At 38.2% G+C, this 19109-nt stretch overlaps 1 protein-coding gene across 4 annotated transcripts in view; it reads left to right on the top strand.

Moving 5' to 3' along the window:
- SUPT3H (SPT3 homolog, SAGA and STAGA complex component) overlaps positions 1-19109 on the top strand; it is a 536625-nt gene that overhangs the window by 266866 nt on the left and 250650 nt on the right. For all 4 annotated transcript variants that reach the window (XM_042938952.1, XM_042938951.1, XM_042938949.1 and 1 more), the window contains exon 3: positions 17260-17344. In XM_042938952.1, the coding sequence (XP_042794886.1) occupies positions 17260-17344 (85 nt within the window). The remainder of the gene's footprint in view (positions 1-17259; positions 17345-19109) is intronic.

The raw sequence follows: 19109 nt of genomic DNA, 5'->3' as shown, positions 1-19109 counted from the left end.
GTAAGGATAATTTGCATGTGTTTATGATTGTCTGATTGCCTTAAATGACTGCTCGTGGTCAAACATCTGCACTTTTCCCCCGCTTTGGACAGTGAGTAAATCAGTCTCGACAAATATTGGCTCAGAATGACATAACCCGCATGATGTCTGTGTTTGCATGTGCCGTCTAATGCCGGGTTAGCTGACGAGAGTGTGTGTTAGGCTTGCAGCCTGCTCTTCGCTCTAATTCCAGCTAGGAGAAATTCCTGGGTATTATGGTAATACCTACCCTATAACAGTGTAATCAAATAAGTGGTTTGAAGGGAAAAAGGAAACTTTCTTTTGGGGACAGAAAGTCACCCAGGGCCTTCTCACACCAAGCAGTAGTCACACAGTGTCCATTCCAAAGTCATGTCAATTACCTGAGGTAGAGAAACGTCCAAAAAATCAGAAGTAATAAAAAAAAGAAAAGAAAAAAAAAGTAGCTCCCAAGACCACAGCAATTACTTAACCACAGCATCCAGAATAATTTAACCACATTAGAGTTTGTAGTGAGTGGTAAGTATTGAAAGTAACTCAGCATCCAAGAAGACGCACACAGGGCAGTTAAGAAACGTCTCTTTGTCCTTTCTTTTATGTTTGGTTCTGGGTACTTGATGAGCAGATCTGCTCGTGGGCCTGGCGTAGCAGGCTCTCTGTCATAGGTGTTTACCTCCTTGGTTTCTTTTTCAGACCCTCTTCCCCATGCCCCACCCCCCGTTTCACTGAGGCCCAACTAACCAGTAAAATCCTAAGACATCTAAACTGTACAGTGAGATGACCTAGTACACATATACATTGGGAAAGGGTCTTTTAAATGAAACAGTCCCTTTGATTAACATCTTTTCAGTCCTTCCACTATGTTCTTCATCAGGGCTTGAATATTTGAAAACAAATATTTTAGACCCAAAATTGGATTGTGTTAAATATACTGAAAAAGAATAATATAAAATACTCTGATGATATTCTTAAATACAAACACTACTTAGTGTTTTGGGCTTTTTTTTTTTTTTTTCCCTTCAATTTCCTTAGGAGGCAGTGAGATATTTCTTGGAAACTGTTTCCATCTAAAGGACCAGGAATAGGTTGTAGCCTTATTGCCCTTCCAACAATTGGCTGTATTCCCTTAATCCTTTCTATGCTACCCATTTAAAAAATTTCCGTCTTCTTAATTTCATGATTTTTACCCAATTTACTCAATTGAGTCAGATTTAATTTTCTTACAGAAATTTTCTTATAAAAGTGATTTTCTTAAAATATAATTTTTTAGTAATTCTTGAAGAAGTAAGTTTTTAGAATTTAAGGTTTATAGCTGCTTTCCGGCACCAAAAGCAAATATCTCAAAGGGCACTGGCATCTAATCCGGTCCCCTTCTTTCATTGTGGAGGAAGTGAGGCATCCAGAAAAGTAACTTGCCCAAGGTCACGGTACTCCTTCATGGCAGAGTATCAACTAGAACCAGGCTGTCAGACTCCCAGGCTAATTTCTTTTCATCATAACTGACTTCCTCTTCTTTGTAGCTAATGGCCAGGATGTAGTGGGACTTCTTCTGCAATTACTGTAATCTTCTTAGTTTGATACACGCCATATGAACTGTAACTGCTTTTCTGGGCTCACATCTCAGGCCCCTTATTCAGCAGGTGCTGTTTCTTCTCCTGAGTGCGAGCCGTGACTTCAGGGAGATTCAGCTGGGTAGCTGCTGCTCCTTCGCTAACTGTCCTAAACTTAGTCCTCAGCTTCATGCACGGAAGAGCATTATCTCCAAATGAAGGGATAGATTCCCCCATGTGCTGTTTGTTTCGCTTTGGGGACCCTAGAGCTGTAATAATTAGGCTAATTGAAAGCAAATATATACATTTTGTTCTTTATTCATTCTTTTTATTTATTTTTTTATTTAATCTGGGGGAGAGACAGAGAGCATCGGGCAGGGGAGGGGCAGAGAGAGAGGAGGGAGAGAGAATTCCAAGCAGGCTGTGCACTATCAGCATGGAGCCTGATGGGGGGCTCGAACTCACAAACTGTGAAATCATGACTTGAGCTGAAACCAAGAGCCGGCCGGCCGGACACTCAGCTGACTGAGCCACCCAGGTGCCCCTCATTCATTCTCTTTTTAAAAAGTAACTTCAGGCACTCCTGGGTGGCTCAGTCGGTTGAGCGTCCAACTTTGGCTCAGGTCATGATCTCGCAGTTTGTGAGTTCAAGCCCTGGGTCGGGCTCTGTGCTGACAGCTCAGAGCCTGGAGCCTGCTTTGGATTCTGTGTCCGCCCCCTCTGCCCCACCCCTGCTTGTGCTCTGTCTCTCTCTCTCTTTCAAAAATGAATGAACATAAACAATTTTTTTTTAAAAAGTAACTTGTGGCTTGTCTTTTTTTTTTTTTTTTTTTGTAAAAAGTATGTTGTGACCTTTTAGCATTAATTAAGCTGATTTATTTGGTAGAGAATAACTGGGAAATCCATGAGTCCTGGGGAAACTGGGAGTGTTCATAAAGCTAATACATATTTCCATTTATACATATATTTAAAAAAATTTTTTTTAAGTTTATTCTTATCAAGAGAGAGGGAGAGAAAGAGAGTGTAAACTGGGGTAGGGGCAGAGAGAGAGAGAGGGAGAGAGAGACAGAATCCCAAGCAGGCTCTGTTCTCTCCTCGCAGAGCCCAATGTGGGGCTCGAGCTCACAAACTGTGAGATCATGACCTGAGCTGAAACCAAGGGTCGGGCGCTCAACTGACTGAGCCACCCAGGCGCCCAAATTATACATATATTTTAATCAAAGTAAAAAAGTTTTCTCATATCAATAAATAATACTTATTTTAAAAATACTTTTTGTTTTCCTTTTACCTTCTTTGAAATTTGTTTTATACCAATATATATTTGTATAACTTAAAAAGCGGTATTACATACTGTATGTGCTTGCTCAGAAAGTTTGTTTTTCTTAAAACATTAAAAGAATTTAGGGTTGATTGCCTTTCACTTTAGGGGGTAAGTGGATGTAAGGACTATGGGTCCAAGGGTACATAATCAGATACATACATTTACATAGGATCTGGAGGTTAGCAAAAGATTTTAGTAAATGAATAATAATTTAGAATTTACAGAGTCACCGGAAGCATGTCACTACACACTTGGGAAGCATCTTGGCATGAATTACTAACAAAAACTGTCAAGTAGGGGCTCAACATAGAGTAAGATAGCAAATATCCGGCACCTAGCTTCCTTTTTTTCCCCCACTTCTTTTTAAAACTAAAGTTAAAACCTACTGAACTAGAGTTTGTTTTTTCAAAACACATAATGACTATAGTAATACTCAGTGTATAGTTTTAAAATTTTGTTTTCTGTGTTTTGGAAGTGTCTCTGAAACAAGTTCTTTTTTCTATTTTATATACACTATATATATATATGTATATATATATAATGTATATATATAATATATAATGTATGTATAATATATACATATATGTATACATATATATACATATACATAATTTTTACATATTTTTTATATATATATATATATATATATATATATATATACACACACACACACACATATATACTTTAATAGATGTCTTTTTAAAGGATAGCCCCCAATTGTCGACTGTTTTGTGCATACACATAACAAAAATACTGAAAGGCTTAATGTTAAGTTCTGCATCCTTTGGAAGCCATACCCCATGGTTTTGTTCAGCACACACCCTCCTATATCTGAGTACAGGTGTACGTAATAAGGAGTGTAATAATCATGAAAAGATCATAAAGAATCTTGCCTGTTTCATACCTCCATTTTGCACTTGACAAGGGAATTGCACAGTTAGCTGCCGTCGTCCTCACTGAGGCATCTGATCCTGGAATTGAATCAGACCAGTCTTGTTTGGGTGACAAGGTAGGCTGTAAGCGACTCTGCCACCATCATCATTAGGCAGAGTCTGGCAGGATTGCTCTAGCCTCCGACTTGCTGTGACCATAGTTCTCAAAGTTACAGCCCTCCCTAAAATGGAGGCTCACGTGCTATAGTCACTGCAGGGGACCAGAGCAGAGACAGCCTTTTTAGGACAGTCTCCTGAAACACGTTTGGTGGCGGCTGGTCTGTCAGTACTGGTGTTAGTAAGGGCATCGAGGCAGTGTGTGAAGCAATAGAGTATCAGACTTTGTTGGAACTAGACCCCAGACAAGTCAGTCAAGACATCAGTAAATAGGAAGGTAGGTCATTCATGGAAAAGAAAAGAAAAAAAGCAGAAGATTTTTAGAGGTGTCAGTCACTTGGATTTTGTCCTTGAGGGACTTAAAAATATTGTATACATTGCAGAGTGAAAAGGGAATGACTGTGGCTAGATATAGTGGTTTTCATTGCTGTTTTCCAGAACTCACTAGAACAATGTCTAGCTTTCCGTGTGTGGAAAAAACTTGGGCAGAAGTAATGTGAGAAAAACTGTAGAAATACAGCCGCAGTACGAACAGCCTTGAAAAGGAAAACAGCATACTCCCCAAATCCTACCCTTAGTTTTACATACGTTCCATGTTTTAGGTAGTTTACAAGTGTATGCTAATGAAGACTATTGTAAGTAGACAAATTGTAACTTTTTTTGAGGTAGAATTTGCTAATTATTTGTACATTTTATGTAGATTAACACGAAGTATGCTGATACAAGTAAGGTGTTCTTTTTACTAGAGATGTGACTTGAATTTATTTTATCTTTGAGTCCGTTATTTCACATTGATAACTTTGTACTTTTGCCGTAGTGAGATTTGAAGTCATTTAAGTAATGGAAGGGGAACTTCTTTAAGGCATTCCAAAGAACTAAATACCGAACATGTCAGTGAACGTAACAAGATTTTTGCCACTGTGGCGTTTACTCTCTAATGTGGGCTTTGTATTACCTTTCTGTTTTGTTGGTTTATTTGTCCTTGTACCAATAACACATTATAGCTTTATAATCCTGGTAGGACATATCCTTCCACTTCAAAAGTGTCCTGACTGTTCTTGGCTCTTGGCTCTTTCATGTACAGTTAAGAACCAGTTTATATTGCTTTTTAATTGTGTTTCCTACCTTTGCTTTTTTCCCTAGCTTTATCGAGATGTAATGACATATAATGTGTAAGTTTCAGGGACACAACATGCTGACCTGATACACTTATTTATTGCAAAATGATTACCACCTTACCTTTAGCTAACACCTCCATTACATCACATAATTACCTCTCTTTTGTGGTGAGAGCATTTAAGATTTACTCTCTTGGCAACTTTTGAGTGTAAAATACAATGTTATTAACTGTAATCACTATGCTTTGATTAGAACTTATTCATCTTGTAACTAGAAGTTTATACGCTTTGAGCAACATCTCCCCATTTCCCTCACCCCTAACCTCTGGTAAACACCATCTGCTGTCTGTTCTTAGGAGTTCATTTTGCCTTGGTGGTGATGATATTTGTGGCTTCATCTTATTACTGGAAAACATGTTCAATAACTTCCTTTATCAATTCAAATAACTTGTCTTCCAATTCGTTTTGGTTTCTGCGTCGATACTCACATTATGTGTGAATAGAGTGATTTAGTTTATTCTTTTGCAATCTGTATGTGGTTTAAACCTTTTCTTGTCTTAATGTTCTGGCTATGATCTTAAGTGTTACGAGTTTCACCCCACTATCCAAAAATAGAGCGTTCCCCTGAAACCTTCCTAAGCCAAAGTGGACTAAAGTGAGACGCAATTACCATTAATTCATATGGAAAACTTTTTTAGTGTTCCCAGACCCCAAAAATAACCTCACTTAGGCTTTTCTAATGCCTCAGAACACATCTTACTAATGAACATACAAAATAAGTCCAGATAAAGCACAGATGCTCGTGGACACAGTTCCAAGCTAGGCAGCTCCATGCTGAGAGGCCAAGTATAGCTCCCCGGGAAAGAGCTTGATGGCCTCACTCTCGCCGCTTGGGGTGGGCACTGCCTGTGTGACAGCTGCTGCAAACCAAATGCTGAACACGATTTTTTACTTTTTTACCTTTTGGCATGAACTCAAAGATCTTCTTTGGATTTCTCTTAGCACAAATGGGTACTAATTAGGTCTTTTGTAAAAGCAGAGTGGTGTATTGGGACCTTTTGAAACGCAGGGGAAAGCTGTATAAAAGTGGGATACGAGGAGTCTTTTTACTGGTCTGAACTTCAAAGAGGATGAATGTGTCTGAGTATATTGTTTCCTATACATTTTTGGGTAGATTCTCCCAATCAGATCAAAGAAAATGCCTTTTAACCCACGTTTACTAAAATTCTGGTCATGATTGGTTGTTGAGTTATTTTCCTGTATCTAGTGAGATGCTTATATGGTTTTTCTCTATTAAAATTTAAGTAGTTAATTATTATTATCATTAATAGATTTATGTTTCACTCTTGCCTTGCTGGGTATATTTTCCCGTTTTCAGCAAAAGTGTATTTGTATCAAAATGATGTATTATAAGGGAATTGACTACACAATTATGGAAGCTGAGAAGTCCTAAGATCTGCAGTCACCAAGCTAGAGACCCAGGAGTGCCATTGGTATAGTTCTAGTCCACGTCCAAGTAGCTCAGGAGCAGGAGAGCTGATGGTGTAAGTTACAGTCTGAGTCCACAGACATGAGCTACGGAAAAGCCAGTGGTGTAAATTTTAGTTTCAGTAGAAAGCGTGAGAATTCCAAGATTCCAGCCCAAGGTGGTGACCTAGGAGCCTCCTAAACTAACCTCCTTCCATCAACACACCAAGTCTACAACCATACACAGAAAAATTCCCTTTGAACAAGTCCAGAAACGAGCTAAGCAATTCCTATGTATCAAGCAAATGACCAAAAAAAAAAAAAAAAAAAGAATTCAATTTGAAATAGGAAAGGGTAAGATATACTCACCATAAACTCCATCCTGGCACCGTGACATACAATCAGGTAGGAACTCAGAACTCCTAGCTTCTTTCTCTCTAAGCAGCAGAATATTTGGACCCAGTACCCAGTGCCCCAACTTTTAGGACTTTCACCTGAAAGACAAGCTCCCACAACACCTAACTCTGAAAGCCAATGGGGTTTTGTCCACTGAGTCCACAAGACGATAGCAAAGAAAGGAACAGTTCATGGCAGGATTGCCAAGTGTCCCAGGGACTTACCTTGGCTGTCCCCCACCAGGGCTCAGCTCAGAGGCAGCAGACAGGAATGCCTGTCTCCCAGCCTTTCCTTGAAAGGTGCCCATTTGCATTCTTAAAAGCTGCAGCCTGCAGCCAAGCTTATCCGGCCAACTAATATTTGACAAGGGAGCCAAGAATACTCAATGGAAAAAAGGCGATCTCTTCAATAAGCGGCACTGGGAAAACTGGATATACACGTTAAAAGAATGACACTTGACCCCTGTCTTACACCACTCACAAAAATTATCTCTAAGTGGCTTGTGGATATAATGTAAGACCTGAAACTCTTAAAACAGTCGAAAAGCTTTTTGACATGGGTCTTGGTAATGAGTTTTTGGAAATCACACCTAAAGCACAGACAGCAAAGTCAAAAAAACCCCAAGTTGGATGTATAGCAAACAAACAAACAAAAAAACTTCCATTCAGCAAAAGAAATGACAGCTTGTGCAATGGAAAAAATTTTTTTTTTTTTTGCAAATCATGTATCTGATAAGGGGTTAATATGCAAAGTATATAAAGCGCTCCTATAACTCAACATCCAAAAAAACAAATATTGCCTTAAATGGGCAAAGGACCTGAACAGACATTTATCTAAAGAAGATATATATGGGGCGCCTGGGTGGCTCAGTTGGTTGAGCGTCCAACTCTTGATTTTGGCTCAGGTCATGATCTCACAGTTTGTGAGATTGAGCCTCTCACTGGGCTCTGCTCTAACGGTGCAGAGCCTGCTTGGGATTCTCCATCTCCTCTCTGCCTCTGTGCCTCTCCCCCCACCCCCACTCATGCTGTCTCTCAAAATAAGTAAATAAACATTAAAAAAAACTAAATAAATATATAAAGAAGATATACAGATGGTCCACAGGCACCGCAGGCACTGAGCATCTTCAGTGTTACTATCATTAAGGAAATGGAAATCAAAACTTCAATGAGGTATCACCTCATGCCTGTTAGAATGGCCATCATGAAAAAAGACAACAAGTGCGGTATGGATGTGGAGAAAATGGGAACACTTGTGCCTTGGTGTTGGGGTTTCAAATCGTTATAGCCACTATGGAAAACATTAAGAAGGTTCCTCAAGAAATTAAAAAGAGAAATGCCATTTGACTCAGTAATTCCACTTACAGATATATATATATATATATATATATATATATATATATATATATACACACACACACACACATATGTATATATATATATATATATATATATATATATATATATATATATATATATCCATCCTGAGGAAACAGAAACACTAACTTGAAAAATACCTTCACCATGTTCATGACAGCATTATGTAAAATGGCCAAGACATGGAAACAACCTGTCCATCGATGGATGAATCAATAAACATATAGATAAATAGATACATACATGCATGTATACACATATATGTATAGGTATACACACACATTGGAATATTATTGAACCATAAAAAATTAGAAAATGCTGCCACTTGTGACAACATGGGTGGGCCTCAAATGCATTATGCTAAGTGAAATAAGTCAGATGGAGAGACAAATATCATGTGATCACATACATATGTGGAATCTAAAGCAGAAACAAAAACGAAAACCCCACCAAATCATAGAAAAAGGGATAAAATTTATAATTTCCAGAGGTAGGGGGTGAGGGGCAGGGGAATTGGAGGAAGGTGGTCATGGTACAAACTTCCAGTTATAAGATAAATCACTACTAGGGATGTAACGTACAATATGATGATCATAGCTGACGCTGCTGTGTGTTCTGGAAGAAAGTTGTTAACAGTAGTTTCTAAAGTTCTCATCACAAAGAAAAAATTTTTCTTTCCTCTTTTGTATATATATGAGATGATGGATGTTAACTGAATCTATTGCAGTAATTGTTTCACAATATGTGTAAATCAGACACCTTGAACTTACACAGTGATATATGTCAATTACTTCTCAATAAACCTTGGCGGAAAAAACTGAAGCCTGAAGGTCAGGCTTCTAACTTAGCATAGGTCTCCAGGATTCCCTCTGCCCTACTATGGTTCAGTGTCTCCATGAAAGGACCTCATGCACACATCTGCTAATCTAACTTTTGTGACTGCCACCTAGAGGACACACTGGCTTTGGTGCCAGCGGGCCACCCCAAAAGTAAGTTTTTAATTGGCTTTTCCCCCCGGGGGTCAGCACAGAGACAGCAGTTAGAAATGCCCACCTCCCAGTCTTTCCTGAAAGAGGCCTACTGCATATCTTAAAAACTATCAATTAAAGGTCAGGCTAAGTTGGCACATATCTAGGGGCTGATTAATGAACCTCTCCACAGATGGGCTTTTTCCATACTTTGGCTGTTGTCGATAGTGCTGGCTTAAACATTGGGGCACATGTGTCCCTTCAGAACAGCACACCTGTATCCCATGTATAAATACCTAGTAGTGCAATTGCTGGGTCGTAGGGTAGTTTTATTTTTAATTTTTTGAGGAACCTCCATACTATTTTCCAGAGTGGCTGCACCAGTTTGCATTCCCACCAGCAGTGCCAAAGAGATCCTCTTTCTCTGCATCCTTGCCAACATCTGTTGTTGCCTGCGTTTTTAATATTAGCCATTCTGACAGGTGTGAGGTGGTATCTCCTTGTGGTTTTGATTTGTATGTCCCTAATGATGAATGATGTTGAGCATATTTTCATGTGTCGGTTGGCCATCTGGATGTCTTCTTTGGAGAAGTGTCTATTCATGTCTTTTGCCCATTTCTTCACAGGATTATTTGTTTTTTGGATGTTGAATTTCATAAGTTCTTTATAGATTTTGGATACTAACCCTTTATCTGATATGTCATTTGCAAATATCTTCTCCCATTCTGTCGGTTGCCTTTTAGTTTTGCTGACTGTTTCCTTTGCTGTGCAGAAGCTTTTTATTTTGATGAGGTCCCAGTAGTTAGTTTTTGCTTTTGTTCCCTTTGCCTCTGGAGACGTGTTGAGTAAGAAGTTGCTGCGGCCAAGATCAAAGAGGTTTTTGCCTGCTTTCTCCTCGAGAATTTTGATGGCTTTCTGTCATACATTTAGGTCTTTCATCCATTTTGAGTTTATTTTTGTGTATGGTGTAAGAAAGTGGTTCAGGTTCATTCTTCTGCATGTCGCTGTCCAGTTTTCCCAGCACCACTTGCTGAAGAGACTGTCTTTATTCCATTGGATATTCTTTTCTGCTTTGTTGAAGATTAGTTGGCCATACGTTTGTGGGTCCATTTCTGGGTTCTCTATTCTGTTCCGTTGATCTGAGTGTCTGTTCTTGTGCCATAAAATTTTTTTTTTCATAAAAAAAAGACTGGAAGAGGTGGCTGTTTTATCTAATGCACATAAATCAACACAGAGAGTGAAGGAAATGAGGAACAGATATGTTCCAAACAAAAATATAAGATAAAACTCAAGAAAGTGAGGTAAGTGATTTACCTGATAAAGAGTCCAAAATAATGGTCATAAAGATGCTCACTGAAATCAGGAGAACAATGCATAAATACAGTGAAAATTTTGACAAAGAGAAAATGTAAAAAAATACCAAACAGAAATCACAGAGTTGAAGAATACAATAACTGAACTGAAAATTTCAAAAGAGGGGTTTAACAGCAGACTAGATGAAACCAAAGAAAGGATCAGTGAATTGAAGACAGAACAGTGGAATTCGTCCAATGAGAGTTGCAAAAAAAAGAATTAAAAAGAGTAAAGATAGTTTAAGGGACTTAAAGACACCATCAAGTGGACCAATATTTGCATTATAAGGGTCTCAGAAGGAGGAGAGAGAGAGAAAGGGGATAGACAGCTTATTTGAAGAAATAATGACTGAAAATTTCCATAACCAGGGGAAAGAAACAGGCTTCCAGATTCAGGATTCTCACAGAGTTCCAAATCAGATGAATCCAAAGAGATCCACACTGAGACACATATAATTAAAGTGTCAAAGGTTAAAGACAAGGAGAAAATCTTAAAAGCAACAAGAGAAAACCAGCTTGTTACATATGAAGGACTCCTCCCCCGCAAGACTGTCAGCAGATTTTTCAGCAGAAACTTTGTAGTCCAGAAGAGAGTGGCATGATATATTCAAAGCGCTGGAAGCAAACAATTGGCAGCCAAGAATAGTCTACCTGACAAAGTTGTCCTTATGAATTGGAGGAGAAATACAGATTTTCATAGACTAGCAAAAGCTGAAGGAGTTCATAACCACTAGACTAGCCTTATAAGAAATGTTAAGGGACTCCTTGAAACTGAAATGAAAGGATGCTAAGTAGTAACTGGAAAATAAATGAACGTACAGACTCCACTGGTTAAATTCATAGTACTCAGATGTTTTAATGGTGTTGAGTAAATCATTTATACATCTAGTGTGAAGGCTAAAAACGTAAGTAGTAAAAATACAGTTACAATAAGTTGTTAATGAAATACAAGGTACAAAGATGTACATTGTGAAATTTAAAAACAAAAATGGAGACAGGGGAATAAACAGTATGAAAACCTGAAAAGCCATAGAGCTGATGGTGTAAGTCCCAGTCTGAGTTCAAAGGCAGTGTGGAATACTGATGTCCTAGCTTGAAGGTAGGCAGAGGGACTGTTTCTCCCTTACTCTGCCTTTTGTTCTTTTGTTCCACCCATATTGGAGAGGGCAATTTGCCTTACTCAATTAATCTCATTTAGAAGTACTTTCAGGGGTGCCTGCGTGGCTCATTTGATTAAGTGTTTATCTTTTCACTTCTGCTCAAGTCATGATCTCACGGTTCATGAGTTCGAGGCCCACATCGGTCTCTGTGCTAATGGTGCGGAGCCTGCTTGGGATTCTGTCTCCCTCCCTCTCTGCCCATCCCTCACTTGCTCTCTGTATCTCTCTCAAAAAATAAATAAAAATAAACTTAAAAAAAAGAATACTTTCACACAGGATGCCTGAGTGGCTCAGTTGGTTAAGTGTCTGGCTCTTGGTTTCAGCTCAGGTCATGATTTCATCATTGGTGAATTCAAGCCTCACATTGGGCTCCGTGCTGGTGATATGGAGCCTGGTTGGGATTCTCTTTATTTCTCTCTATCTCTCTCTCTGCCCCTCCCACATTCTCTCTGACTCTCTTTCAATATACATAGACTTACAAAAAAAAAAAAAAAGAAAGAAAGAAATACTTTCACAGACTTATCCAGATTGTTCTGTTTTTTTTTTTTTTAATGTTTGTATATTTTGAAAGAGAGAGCATGCACGCAGGGGAGGGGCAGAGAAGGAGAGAGAGAATTCCAAGAGCGCAGAGCTCCACACAGGGCTTGATCTCATGAACCATGAAATCATGACCTGAGCCAAAATCAAGAGTTGGATGTTTAACCAACTGAGCCACCCAGGCACCCCCAGGTTAATGCATAATCAAATACTTGGGCTCTGCACCCCCAGGTTAATGCTTAATCAAATACTTGGGCACCCCACAGCCCAATAAGGTTAAGGCATAAAATTAACCATCACCCATGTCCACTCGGCACCCATTTACATCTCTTTAAACTATTCTTAATCTCCAAATAAAGGCAGTAACAAGGTCATAATTTTGCCTAACGTCATACGATTATCCAGTGTACAACTGAAAATGCATTACCCGTTTCCCAGAAGATGAGGTTAAGTCCTTAAGTGATGTTTACACTTCTTCTTAATATCCCTAACTTAAATTCTGTGATGTAAAATTAATAAATATTATGCTATTAATTCAATACATTTTATGTTACATGATAAGGGAATAAGAGAGGGAGAGAAACAACAATATTTACCACACACACACACACACACACACACACACACACACACAAACATATTCATAACAAAATAAGGAGGACATATTCATGATGATTGCAACACTTGCTTTTGTCACTGGTCATGTGGATAGTTGGTATTAGTAACTACCTTTTTGCCACTACCCCTTCTGTATTCCCTTAGCCTTCAGCTACCGCCTCAGCTGGTTGTGGCTTTTTGTCTGGTGGAATGACCCAAACCTTCATTCCCAAAGGATCTGGGCCATTAATAGTCTTTCCTGGATTGGGTTGCTGTAGTTTTCCATTGACTTTAATCACAGGGCATGGTAACACTAAGAGGTGGCTTAAGGGATCTCCTGTACTCCAGACATGTCCTTACCTCCACTGTGGCAGACCAGTCCAGTCTCCACTTGGTAGTCAACATCACTCACCCCAGCCAGCACAGTAACTCCCTCTTTGCTTGTTGATTCAGAAGCATGAGCAATCTGAAGTGACTGAATGGCAGTCTTAAGTCTTATTTCAATGGAATAATTGTTGTGTCAGTGGAATAAATGTGAAAGCATTCCTCCCTCTCCAGAAGACTTGTAGGCCAGCAAATCATAAGGTCATGGGAACTAGAAGCAAAATTTTGCTAGTGGGTCTTCAGGGGTGATAATGAGTGCTGCCACTACCATTCCACCCCTTGATTCCTGGATTTGTGAGTCCAGTTTGTGGGTGAAAACAGCACCATATATGGGATGTTGATTCACAGGATATATAAATGTTCTGGAGACCCTGGCCCCAGCTCTACAAGATATTGTCACGTAGCTGGCACTGTAACTGGATCTTCAAAAGGCCATTCCACCATTCTGTCAAACCAGCTACTTCATGATGGTGGGGAACATGTTCAGAGTAGTGAACTGTATGAGCATGGGCCCAGTGCGCCACTGCTTTTGCTGTGAAGTGAGTTTTTTGGTCACGAACAATGCTGTATGGAATACCATGACAACAGACAGGTATTCTGTTCGTCCACAGATGGTAGTTTTGGCAGTGGCATTGCGTGTAGGGACAGCAAATCCATATTCAGAGGAAATGTCTATTCTAGTAAGAACCATACCCTTTCATTTTCGTGATGGAAGTGGTCTGATATAATCAACGTGTTGCAAGGGAAATGACTGGTCACCTTGGGGAGTGGTGCCATTTTGGAAACTCAGTGTTGATTTTGCTGCCAACAGATAGGCACTCAGCAGGGGTTGTAACAACGATGGCACTGGTTAGTGGAAATCCATGTTACTGGGTCCTGCGTATCCTCCACCCCTCCCACCATGGCCACTGGGTTCATGGGCCCATTGAATGATGACAGGGTGACTGGGGCAAAAGGCTGATAGTATCCATTGATCATTAAAATTCTCCTTTGCTGAGGTTGCCCATGAGTATTCTCATGGGACTCCGATATCTTCACTTTTTTTCTTGTTCAGAGAAATCTTATCTACTTGCCTCTTTGCCAAATTTCCTTCTCATGAATTTTCTAATCATGTTCCTTCCATGTCCTTTCCCATTTATTTAGCCAACCATTGGCCATAGCCCATGAATCAGTATATAATTTGTCCTTTCAAATCAAAGGAACAACTAGGCGCACGGTTGAATGGTTTTCTGATTGGGAGGATTTCCCTTCACCACTGTCTTTCAGGGAAGTTTCACCATGGGACTGCAGTGCTACGGAACTACAGTTCAATTCTGGGAGATGCCTGTATATCATGCGGGACTTGTAAACCAGGACCCGAGTCTTCTTTTTTCCTGCTGACCGATCATATGGAGCTCTCATGAGGTCATAGGTGCAGAGCAGTAGAGAAAGTGAATTCCCTCTCATTCCACCTTTTGTGTTATTCATGCCTTTCATTTATTTATTTTCTGTTTATGTACATGAGTAAAATTTATGTGTAATTTTATTTTCTTTCATTTTTTTTTTCTAGTTTTGATACCCAGGGTATATTAGCCTCAATAAATGAGTTAGGGAGTATTTGTCTTACTCTGTTCTCTTGAAAAGTTGTACCAAATTAAAATAATTGATTCTTTGCGTGTTTGGTACAATGGTAAGGCTGTTATGTTTTTGTTTGTTTTGGTTTTGCTTAGGTTTGGATTTTTTTACTGCCGATTCTATTTCTTTCACATTTATAAAACTATTCAGGTTTTTTATTTCTTCTTGAGTCACTTTGGCCATTTGTATTTTTTTTTGGGGGGGGGAGTGGAATTTATCCATTTCACCTCAGTATCAACCTATTTGGCGTGATACTGATCATGATATTCTGTTATTATCCATGATGTATTATGGGTAATTTCCTCAGATCTGTTCGAATCGCTAATTACATTTATGGTTGCATCTCTCCACTCTTTATTATTTTTCATCCATATTAATCACTGTGATAAAATATAAAACATAAAATTTACCACTTTAACTATTTTTAAGTTTTAAATACATTCACAGTGTTGTGCTACCGTCATCACTGTTTATTGTACAGAAGTTTTTATCATCCCAGACAGAAACTCTCCACACATTAAGCAAATACTCTCCAGTCCCCCTGTGTCTTCTATTCTTTCTGTTTCTATGAATTTTCTTCTTCCAGATGACCCGTACAGGTGGCAACATACAATGGTTGTCCTTTTTTGTCTGGCTTATTCAATTAGCATTCATATGCAAATCCTGTGCTTAATGTTTTCTGAAACCACGCAACTCTTTTCCACAGTGGCTGTACTATTTTGCCTTCCCTCCAGCAATGTACGTTTTCAGTTTCTCTATAACCTAGCCAACACTTTCTGTTGGGTTGATGGTAGAAATGCCCTTCTGGGTGTCAGGTAGCTTCTCAGTGTGATTTTAATTTGCATTTTTCTCTAATGACTAATGATACTGAGGATCTTTTCACTGGTTATTGGCTATACGTATGTTTACGTTAGAGACATATTGATTCAAGTCTCTCGCCTATTTTTAACACTGGGATTCTTTTTTTCTCTATTGTTGTGTTATAGGAGTTTTTAAAATATATTCTGGTTATTTGATCTATGATTTTCAAATATTTTTTCCCATTCTCTGGGTGGTCTTTTCCCTGTCTTGTCCTTTGATGGTTTGTAATTGTGATGAATTCCAATATATTTATTTTTTCTTTTGTTGCCTGTTATTTTGGTGTCATAGTTATGAAACCCTTGCCAAATCCAAGGTCATGAAGATTGCCCCCTGGTTTAAGAGTTTTGTAATTCTAGCTTTTTAATTTAGGTCTTTGACCTATTTCAAGTTTATTTTTATTTATGGTACAAGGTAAGAATCCAACGTCATTGTTTCCGTGTAGAGATCTTGTTTCCCTGCATCAGTTGTTGAAAAGACTGTCCTTTCCAAATTGGGTGTTCCTGGCACCCTTACTGAAAATCAGTTGTATAAAATGTAAGGTTTTACTTCTGGGCTCTCTATTCTATTCCATTTATCTCTCCTCATGCCAGCACTCCATTTTTTGTTCTTTTACTCATAGCCTCAGGTGAGATAGGCAAAATGCCTTCTGTGGAGTAGGTATTTGCTTAGTTCACACATACGAGATATCACCAACTTCATATTAGGTCCCTCAAACTGACCTCCTGCCTTGCTTGGGGTCCCAGCATTCTTTCCTATTTTTTGAATACTGTATTAAATGAAATCCAGATTATGGGCCATTATGACATTAGTTGCTTTCAGAATAAACTTTGGCTCCAGGGCTCTCCCAGTGGAACTGTATTTTATCATCTTGCCAGCATTCTGTTTTATCTCCTACACTGCTGGTTAAAGTCATTAACACAGTATTGTGCCTTTTCAAATGTTCTTCACCGGGAAGGGATTCTCTGCATATCTGGCCCACCATATGAAAGTTGAGAAAAGGACTTTTAAGATCAGTAACCCATTCTTGATAATCTGCTTATGTATAATTAGAAATAATATATCATGGCATTTATATACATTTTTCTAAGCAACTTGCATTTTAATTACATTACTTGCCTAATTCCATTACCTGCTTTTATAATTTTTCTAAATAGCTGTTACTATGTTACTGTATTAGTACTTTGGATATAGTAACATGATTTTCTGGTTGCCAGTATTATGAAGTAGTGGTTAATATCTTCCAATATCCTACACAAATCAAGAAATCATAGATAATACTGCATTTTACAAGTTGTAGCTTGTATGGGAGAAATGCAGTTCTTTGTCGATAGAACATTGCACATCCACTCTGTTGTTTGATAGAACAATTTGTACTTTATTAACATTATTATAATAAATATCTTTCACTTCTGTATTTTCTTAGTTTTACAGTCCTTACTTAGTATTGGTATGCTTAATCTCTTTTTTTTTTTTTTTTTTTTTTTTTTGCAGGTTTTCTTTAGGTGATGCTAGGAGGCCTCTTCATGAAACAGCAGTTTTGGTAGAAGATGTGGTGCACACACAGTTAATTAATCTGGTAAGAGCGTATATAATATTATTTGGTATTTCTCCATTCTGCTCCTAGCTGCTTCTGTTGGGATTGCAAGCCAACCTTTTTTTTTTTTTTTTTTTTTTTTTTTTAAAAAGATGATACTTCCATTTGGAATTCTTTTCTTGTCTGCTGGAGTCAGGTGTAATTTACATAAAACCAAATTTCACCAATCCACGTGCATAATTCAGTTTTGACAACTGAATACTGTCATGTGACTCCAAACACAGCATGATATAGAACGTTTTTTTTTTTATCATCCAAAAATGTTCTCTTGTGCCCCTGGGTATAGTCAGTCCTTTCACCTACTCCCTGACCCCTGGTAACGCTGAATTGTTTTTTCAAAACTTTTCCATATTGCACTTCAGACTTACAGAAGAACTGCGCAAATAGTGCGTAGAATTCTGAGAGACCTTTCATCTTTCTTTCGTTAACATCTTATGTAACCACAGTACTATTATCAAAAACAGGAAATAACGTTGCTGTAATACCTTTAATGAAATTACTGACCTTATTTCGTTTTCATCAGTTCTCTTGGTAATGCTCCTTCCCTGTTCCAGGAGCCAGTCCGGGATAACACGTTGTACTTTGCTATCCTGTCTTTGTAGTCGTCCCCTTTCTAGGATAGCTCCTTCGTCTTTCCTTGTCTCATGGCCTTGACACCTTTTTAAACTTACTAGACAGTTGTTTTGTAGAATCCTCTCCTTTTTTCAACCTGTCTGATGTTTTCGTATGATTAGAATGTGGCTATGCATTTTTGCCAAGAATACCACGGGAGTGATGAGTCCTTTTCAATGCGTCGTATTGTTGGGGTTCATGTTGTTGATGTCTTATTTGTGATCTTAACCTTGGTAAATTGGCTGAGGGTATATATACTGAATTTCCCCGCTATAACGAAGTTACAAGTTATTTCTTTTTGTTGTAAATAATTATCTTGGGGGAGGTATTTTGTGACTCTACAAATATTTTCCTTCTCTAAAAATTCGTGCCTATTTGTTTGAACATTCATCCGTGGATCTTGTCTGAGACAGTTATGACTGTGGTATTTACCTAATAGTGGTTTTCTATTTGCTTGTTTCCTTTTATATTTTTTAATTGCAGTTATTCTTAAAGGAATACTTATCCTTCATCACCATTTATTTATTCAATTTTTAATGTATATTTGTATGGACTAATGTATATTTAAGTTTTATTCTTAGAATCATTATACAATAATATCATTATTTTTATTGCTCAAGTTGTTAGAGTATTGGCCTTTAGGAACACTTTCATGTCCTTTTCCCCTTTTCCCATCAGGTTTTTGATCCTATGTCCCATATATATTAGAGATATCAATCCTTTGTGGTATATGATACAAATATATTCTTCCACTGTGTGTTATCTTTTGACTTTGTTTCTATGGGATTTTTTTGACCTACAAATATTTTTATTTTAAGTGAGCCAAATATATCAACCTTTTATTATCTTAGGCTTTTGAAACATGGTTAGAAAGACTTACTTTATATTGAATTTGGAGAAGAATTCACCCATGTTACCTTCTGATACTTGCATGGCTTCATTTTTAACATTTAGATCCTTAATCCATTTGTAGTTTATTCTTGTTATCATGTGAGATACAGATCTCATTTTATCTTTCTTCCAAGGACTACCCAGTTATACCATCCATACTTCCCCTAATGATTTGAAATACCCCCTTTGTCATATACTAAGTAAGCATATTTGGGATCTATTTATGATTTTATCTTTATTATCA

The sequence above is a fragment of the Panthera leo genome, chromosome B2 (assembly GCF_018350215.1).
Source record: "Panthera leo isolate Ple1 chromosome B2, P.leo_Ple1_pat1.1, whole genome shotgun sequence".
In the NCBI taxonomy this organism is placed as follows: Eukaryota; Metazoa; Chordata; class Mammalia; order Carnivora; family Felidae; genus Panthera; species Panthera leo.
The sequence above is the reverse complement of the archived record's forward strand: the minus strand, read 5'-3'. Positions and strand labels throughout refer to the sequence as shown.